Source organism: Tiliqua scincoides, chromosome 12 (assembly GCF_035046505.1).
Source record: "Tiliqua scincoides isolate rTilSci1 chromosome 12, rTilSci1.hap2, whole genome shotgun sequence".
NCBI lineage: Eukaryota > Metazoa > Chordata > Lepidosauria > Squamata > Scincidae > Tiliqua > Tiliqua scincoides.
The window spans coordinates 14,823,685-14,831,739 of NC_089832.1; the positions used below are offsets into that span (position 1 = coordinate 14,823,685).

The following is an 8,055-nucleotide window of genomic DNA, read 5'->3' on the forward strand; positions in this document are numbered from 1 at the left end:
CCTCGAGGCCACTCAATGCGGCCCTCAGGGAGCCCCCAGTCTCCAATGGGCCTCTGGCCCTCTGGAGCAGGAGTGCCCAAACCCCGGCCCTGGGGCCGCTTGCGGCCCTCGAGGCCTCTCAATGCGGCCCTCAGGGAGCCCCCAGTCTCCAATGAGCCTCTGGCCCTCTGGAGCTTTGTTGGAGCCCACACTGGCCTGACGCAACTGCTCACAGTGTGAGGGCAACTGTTTGACCTCTCATGTTAGCTGTGGGATGAGGGCTCCCTCCACTGCTTGCTGTTTCACGTCTGTGATGCGGTAGCGGCAGCAAAGGAAAGGCCAGATTTGCTTTGTGCAAGGCCTTTTATAGGCCTTGAGCTATTGCAAGACCTTCATTCATTCATATAAGTTCATCTTTAATATATTCGTTTATGTAAACTTATGTAAATATATTCAAATTTTAAATGTAAATTAATTCTTCCCCCCCGGCCCCCGACACAGAGAGACAATGTGGCCCTCCTGCCAAAAACTTTGGACAGCCCTGGTATAGGGCATTATTTAACTTTTTGCAGTGTTTGCCCACTGAAATTGGCTTCTGGGGAGCTGTTTTTTAACCCTAAAAATGCTATGGTTACAAATGGCACTTCTAGGGTTCAGTAACCTCTTCAGAGAGGTGAGTTTCAATGGGAAGACAGCAGAGAGGTTTCAGAGTTAAATACTCTCTACTGCCAGACAATGGTATTTAGTGTCATATGTGGCTGAAATGTGACAGCACAGAGACCTTAAGGAGAAGAAGGCCCATGACATGTTGTCCTCTGAAACTGCTCATGAACTCTTAGTAGAGAAGAAAAGAGTGGGGGGGAAAATATACTTAAGTGCTTTACTCAAGGAAAGAGGGTTGCGGGGGACAAGGCACAGTTCCTTTAAAACAGAAGTGAAATCCATTTGGGGATGCAAAGATACTCTCCAAATAACTCTTGCAGGAAAGAGGAAAGATAACAGAAAACCATTTTCTCATCACTTTACATTTCAGTCATCTTGCATGATGGAAGTTCTGTGCAGTGGTGTTGCTAGGGGGGTGCAGTTGACACAGGTGGGGGGGTGACACAACCACTAGCCCAAAAATTTTTAAATCTTGGTATTTTTGAATAATACCATCATGTTATATATCAATCCATGTGCATTTTCATGCAGAATGCAATGAAGCAAATCGTGTTGAGATATCTCTATTATATCAAAAGTTATAGCCAAAAAACCAGCGGAGGCGGGGTGATGGTACATCACCATATTTTCATGCCCACTGCATGCGAGGAGGTCCATCATAGGGGGTGACATGCTGGCCTCCTGCACCAGGTGAGGCAAGCCCTGGTGACAGCACTGGTTCTGTGGCAAAGTGCAAATAACAAAGAGATGGGTTGACTTGGGTCCTCAAAAAAGTACCTCTGCCTCGGGCCACTTCATTGTCTTCTTCTACAGTGCAGTTTCTATGGCAGAGATTGACCCTTGGAAAAAGGTACACAAGGCAGGAGTTCCCAATGTCTTGTGGTGCTCCATGTCAACTGTCCATCAGTCCTTGGAGAAGAACCCAAGAGAGGAAAGGTGTTGTGGGGTTCTGCACACCACTGTTGTTTGGGTAGTTTCTGGAGTCCCATCAGAGGCAATGGTTGATTGAGGAGGACCAGGGAGAGTGGTGGCACCTGCCCTCACGGAGCGGGGAAGGAACTGCGTCATTTCCTTTGAAATGACCTGTTGTGTTCATCAGCCTTGAAGGCATGGAAAGGTTATAGCCGTAGAAACCGTGCGGAGGATGTAGGGCACAGTTAAGTGCTTCCCGGGTAATGGGACTGGCTGGGAAAATATTTCCAGATGCATGTAAACCGTACAACATGTGACTCCCAGAGCCAGGTCTCTGCAAGCTCGGTCTGCTGAAGTCTTCCACTTTCCCGTTTTTTACATTTGTGATGCCCAAGGACGATAGCACGGGCATCTCCACCATGAGGTGGGGTAAAAGGTGAGGCCCCGTGGCAGATCCCAGTTTGTCGTGGCTTGGGAACATCTGTTGTCTTAAAAGGCCGGCGGGGCAAAACTTGTAGCAGACAGGAAGACTGAGGTGGTGGAGATAAGAGTCTGGGCAGGACACGCCGAGGTTGCTGGCCGACAGGTGGAATGTAGGAGGAGAACACGATGGAGAAAGGAGAGCGTTGAGAGGTGATGGGGTCCCTCCTGTTGGAGTCACGGGAGACGAGGCAGGACTTCCACCTGCAATCAAGCAAATGAAAGATCTGATCAAAACTGAGCCAGTACAAGGGAAAGGATCCGGCAGGACTCTTTTTTTGCATGTGCCACTTTTTGAAGGACCACTTCTGCAGGTTTCATTGCTGCCTCCTGATCTGTCCTGCACTGTCCTCCTTCCCCTTTTGCCCCAATTGATGTGTCTTTCAGTGAACTAGGACACAACACAGACACACCTTGCTGCCATCTCTCCACTAGCCCAGCTGCTACCACCACCACCACCACATTTGACAGTGCCAGGCCAAACGTGCAGTCCCTTTGACAGTGGGACCAAGTACCACTTGCCGTACTGTTATGGTTGGCAACCTTCAGTCTGGAAAGACTATGGTATAAGCCTACAGCACCTGGTATTCCCAGGCAGTCTCCCATCCAAGTACAAACCAGGCCTGACCCTGCTTAGCTTCCCAGATCATGGTATAAGCCTACAGCACCTGTATTCCCAGGCGGTCGCCCATCCAAGTACCAACCAGGCCTAACTCTGCTTAGCTTCCAAGATCATGGTGTAAGCCTACAGCACCTGGTATTCCCAGGCAGTCTCCCATCCAAGTACAAACCAGGCCTGACCCTGCTTAGCTTCCGAGATCAGATGAGATCGGGCATGTGCAGGGTAAGTAGAGGTGTATCTAGTGGTCCCGGGGCAGCGATGTCATGACATCACTTCTGGGTTCGTCCAGAGTAGGAGGTAGTGCTGTCGGTAACCGCTTTGCAACCTGGCTGCTGTCCCATTCCTTCTCCATGGGGGCGGTGGCTCCCTCTTAAAGGGGTACCCCCTTCAAGTGGAAGCCTCTACAGGAGAAGGAATAGGAGTGGCAGCCAGTTCACAAAGCTGCCAGCAACTCCCCCTTTTCCAGAGAACCCGCAAGTCATGGATGAGGAGGAAAAAAATTGTGCCCCCCCTTGGTATAGCACCCAGTGGCAGGTAACCCTCAGGCTCCGCCCTTGTTATACTCCTGCTGTGAAGTCCCACCATCAGCTCCCACACTAGTGACTGCAAAGTGAGGACATCTTGCTTTTCTCATAATACAACAACTCAGGGTCACTCCATGTCCGTTGCTGCCACGGCTGTGACTGAGAGTTTCCATCCCCACTGGTTCCCACTCTGGTCCATCGGGGTTTTGTTGTCTGAGATTGGGGCACCCCATACAGCTGACCTGGCCAGCCTGAGTATATCCTCAGCTCAGACCAGATTGGCCTCTCATATGCACAGCCAGGAGAACTAACACGGGTTGTACAATTCACAGGAATCTAAGGCAGCTTTTGATGAGTGTGTGTGTGTGGGGGGGGGGAGGAACATCTGCTGCGCTGAACATCTGGTCTGGCGCTCAAGCACCGAGCAAAGAGCAAGGGAAACTTTTATGTCACTAGGCTTGTTTTTCAACAGGTGTCCAAGGTCCTGCCTTATGATTCATCCTTTATAACCTGTCCCAGTCTTCTTGGGCTGTTCTTTTGTTAAGCCTAGTGTACATATTGTGTGTGTGTATGTTTTAATAACCTCCAACTTTGCTAAATATAAAAAGTCTATTGTGTTCTCTCTCTGCTTTACCAATTGTTGCGTACTTTGTTTAACGCTGGAGCCAGATCAGAGAAATTTTATATTTTCTGCAGACAGAGGTACAACCATTCTGGACAGCCCAAATCTTAAACTGCGCAAGTGAGGCTGCATGGCCTCCACTACAATCAGTGCAGCTTTGTTTGGAGCAGACTGGAGGTCTCCTCGGGGTATGGGGATATCTTCCCCCTTACTCTGAGTAATGCCTCAGTCTGCCCTATGGGTAGAGGTAGGTTTTTTCCGGGTGATAAACACATAACACACCATTCTGCACTTCTCATATCTGTAAACAAACAAACAAACAGACTCAAAATCTGCAGAAAAAAATAAAACCGTCCTCTAACACCTCGACATATTCTCTAACACCTCTCCATGTACATGGCTGCATCTGCTAACACTATACCTCCTATATCACCTACCTAGTGCACTTTTAAAGCGATTTTAATTTATAATTGTAATTCATAAAAATGTGCCCTTGGAATAAAAACACATAAAACCACTTTCTGCACTTCTAACTTTGGAAAACACTGAAATCCGCAAAACCCACCTTTACTTATGGGGCTACTTGGATCCCCACCATCTATTTAGCTGGTGGAAGTCCAAGCAGTCCCGTGTAAGGCTGTCAGACCGGGGAAGAGGTTTAGAATATTTGCAAAACCTTCACGTTGGACCATGAGTCATCTTTATCCCTTAAGGCCTAGGTACGTCAGGAGATTATATCTAACACGCAGGGACTCTGGTTGCTATGCATCTACATGAATTCTCTTGGGTCCATCTCCAGACTTGTATAAAGTGCAGGCCTCTCGGCACATTTCATCAGGCCTATTTTCTTTCTACCCCCCCCTTTTTGCTTTGCTTAATAACATCCAGTCTGATGAAGGGTTCTGAAGAACCGAAACGGTTGGTTAAGTTTTCGTGCTTTGGGGTTCATCCTAAGAATGCGATGTCCTATTAACAAAATTTGACTTTGAAAATAAGTTAGCTTTCCATCCAGAAGAATTTCCATAGACTAAGATAACCATAGACAACATTACACTTATCTGCTTGGAAAGGATGACGTTTATTTGTCTAACTAGAATTAGGCGTTGCGCATCGGTTTCATGGCACACCAGAAGTTGCGTAAACTAATTTGACATGTCCATGAACAGTCAAATGAGAACTATTTTCTGCTATTGGTTCATGTTGTCAGTCTGGAGAAGAGGGTTGGCTGAGATTAGGTGTGTGTTTTAATTCCCTCATGGATCGATTAGTGTCACTAAGTTAAAATTTGCATCATGGCATTTCAACACATGTTGGCAAGAGTTTAAAGTGGGCAATTCCTTGCAATCAAGTGTGTGTGTAATTAACTCCCTAGGATGCAAATCTGGGTATTTTTCCCAGCTGCAAGCTTGGAGCAGTTGAATAGAATAATGAATGAAAGCTTGAAAAGAGGAATAAAATTCTCCTTTGATTAATCAGTAGGGCTGAGAACCGGCAAAGACTCTGGACTCTCACAGGGCGAACCGCCTGTAAGTTCCACAAATGCAGGGGCCTCCTCTTCTACATGCTAGTGGGAAAAGACCCATGAAAAATGGGGCACAAAAATCATAGGTTGTTAGATTGGTCTGTATGAAGAAAAAAAAAATCTAAAAGCCACAATCTTGTCAAGTTCATAGTCAATATATATATATTTGCATTCAGTGTGAAATTTTTATGACATCTTATAGGGTCGATGTAAAAGATTATTCAGGGTCTGTTGCATAGCTGGGGGTGTGTGTCACAGAGACCCCATGAGGTAGGTGAGGCTGAGAGAGAGTGACTGGCCCAGGAAGCTACATGATCCGTCCATGACCCACTCTGTCATCCATTCATGACCCACTTACCCTTTTCCCTTGGTAAATCACATTTATTAACAGAAAAGATCTGTTAATATCAACAAAAGTGGTACAGAAGAACAATTACCACACATATAGATGACCGTTAACACTGCTTTCTCGTCTTTTCTGAGAGGTACGTGCCGGCATTCAACAAGCCACAGGAGAAAGAGGAAAATTGAAAAGGGGAGGGACAATCCCCTGTGACCCCCCAAACACACTATGAGCCTAATGCTATGTAAATCTATGCTATTCTATTACATCTATGCTATTAAGCATTAATATTAATATCTATGCTAATATTAATATCTGTGCTATTACATAAATGCTATGTAATGCTAAAAGTAATCTCATTCTAGTCAATGGAGCTTAGTCCCCAATAAGTGTGGATAACTCAATGGAGCTTACTCCCCAATAAGTAAGGTAGGCCTAAATCCACTGCCATGTGGAAGGAACTCACAATTCCGTACATCACCACAAATGGAAATGCAAGAACGAGCTTGTGTTTCAAGGAGCCCTTTTAGAAATGTGTGAATTTTAGAAATGTGTGAATTGGGCCTTTCGTTTCCGGGCCCAATTCAAGGTGCTGGTTTTGACCTTTAAAGCCCTATACTGCTCTGGACCAGGGTCTCTTAGAGATCGCCTACTCCCGTACAATCTGGCTCGTCCTCTTAGGTCATCAGAGAAGGCCTTTTTACAAGTGCCACCGCCTAGGGAGGTATGTGGGGCAGCGGCAAGAAATAGGGCCTTCTCAGTAGTGGCACCAACGCTATGGAATTCCCTTCCCCTTGACTTAAGAACGGCTGAAGACCCTTCTGTTTAGACAAGCCTTCTGAGTTCCTGGCCTTTTTAACATCTTTTTAACATCTCTTAACATTTTTTAACCTCTGCTCACAGACCTGATCCTTTTCTAATTTGCTGCCCTATGCTCTTACCTGATTAGTTTTTATCTGACTACTGTTTTTATGATATGTTATGTTTTTATCTGCTTTTAAATTATGTTTTTAACTTGTTTTAACCTTGTTTTGTAAGCCGCCTTGAGTCCCTTTGGGGAGAAATATAATATAATAATAAATAATAATAAATGTCCCCCCCAAAATGTTTATGAAGTGCTTTGAACAGCCCTAAGTATAGATGGGGAGAAGCTCGAACTAACCATAACTGACCTTGAGTTTCTGCACCAAAAAACTTGAAATCCAAAGTAAGAGAAGGTCTCCATGGATATGATTCTAGAAGTCCATCCAAGACTCCTCTACAGAATAAAAGTTAGACATTAGAACAGCGTTTCCACATAAAAATTCTCTGAAGGGTGATTGTGATGTTGACAAACATGGGAATAGTCAACATGTGGTGGGTGGACAGGGTCCAGTTCTTATAATCATGCTGATTCACACGTCTTACCCATCACACATTTCTTACCCATCATCCTAGGCTGTGGGCTGTGCCACCCCACACGTAAAACATTCAACTCATTAATTCATTTTAAACCTCCATATCCCATATCTTTTAAACAAGATCTCCAAGATGGCTAACAAATCTTAATTGAAATTCTGCAAACAAACTTTAGACGAACTTTAGAACCACCGTATGAAGCTGCCCTTTCATTAAGATCACCAAGAAAGAGTGACTGCCATTGGCAGGATGTTCAGAAGGTTGGTTTTGCTCATATGCACATATAATAAATTAATCAATCAACCAATATAACTAGTCAGCAAAGATGTCTTTCGTGGACATCGGTGGCATCACTAGGGTTTGTGGGGGGCCACCGTGTCACCCCCAAGATGGACCTCCTCCCATGTAGTACCCTGGGCAGTGGGCATGGTGATTCACCATTGCCCCACCCCTGCTGGTTTTTTGGCTATAACTTTGGATAGAATAAAGATATTTCAACACTGTTTGTTTCATTGCATTCTGCATGACATTACGCATTGAATGATATATGACATGATGGTATTATTCAAAAATATAAAGATTTTAAAAATTTTGGTCCGTAGTGGTGTCCTGTCTCCAGGTGAGCAACACCTGGTGTGGCGCACAGCCCCCTAAGTACACCACTGGTTGATAGCCCAGTGAAGAAATTATAACACTCATTTACCTGTTTCTTCCAGGATCTCTAAATCCTTTAGCAAAGGGATTCCGGTCTATTTTCAGTTTTGTAATCTATAGATATTTTGAAACCAAGCAAAGAAAAAAAAGAAATAATTATACCAGTAATGTCAACTGCACAACGATGGAATGGTAAACAATGAGCTGCACACGATATCATTCCCACATATCCGTCACTAGTATGCATGTCTAATGAATGGTTAACACTACATTGACACTAGATTACATTGACATAATGAATGGTTAACACTACATTGACACTAGATTACATTGACA

At 45.0% G+C, this 8,055-nt stretch overlaps 1 protein-coding gene and 1 pseudogene across 1 annotated transcript in view; both read right to left on the reverse strand.

The window, feature by feature from the left end:
• Nucleotides 1-1,630: 1,630 nt before the first annotated feature.
• LOC136663213 (T-box transcription factor TBX22-like) overlaps nt 1,631-8,055 on the reverse strand; it is a 23,034-nt gene continuing 16,609 nt past the window's right edge. The window contains exons 3-5 of the mRNA XM_066640197.1: nt 7,769-7,833; nt 6,840-6,925; nt 1,631-2,238 (exon numbers count right to left, since the gene is read on the reverse strand). Of these exons, the coding sequence (XP_066496294.1) occupies nt 1,631-2,238; nt 6,840-6,925; nt 7,769-7,833 (759 nt within the window). The remainder of the gene's footprint in view (nt 2,239-6,839; nt 6,926-7,768; nt 7,834-8,055) is intronic.
• LOC136663540 (5S ribosomal RNA) lies at nt 2,777-2,896 on the reverse strand (annotated as a pseudogene).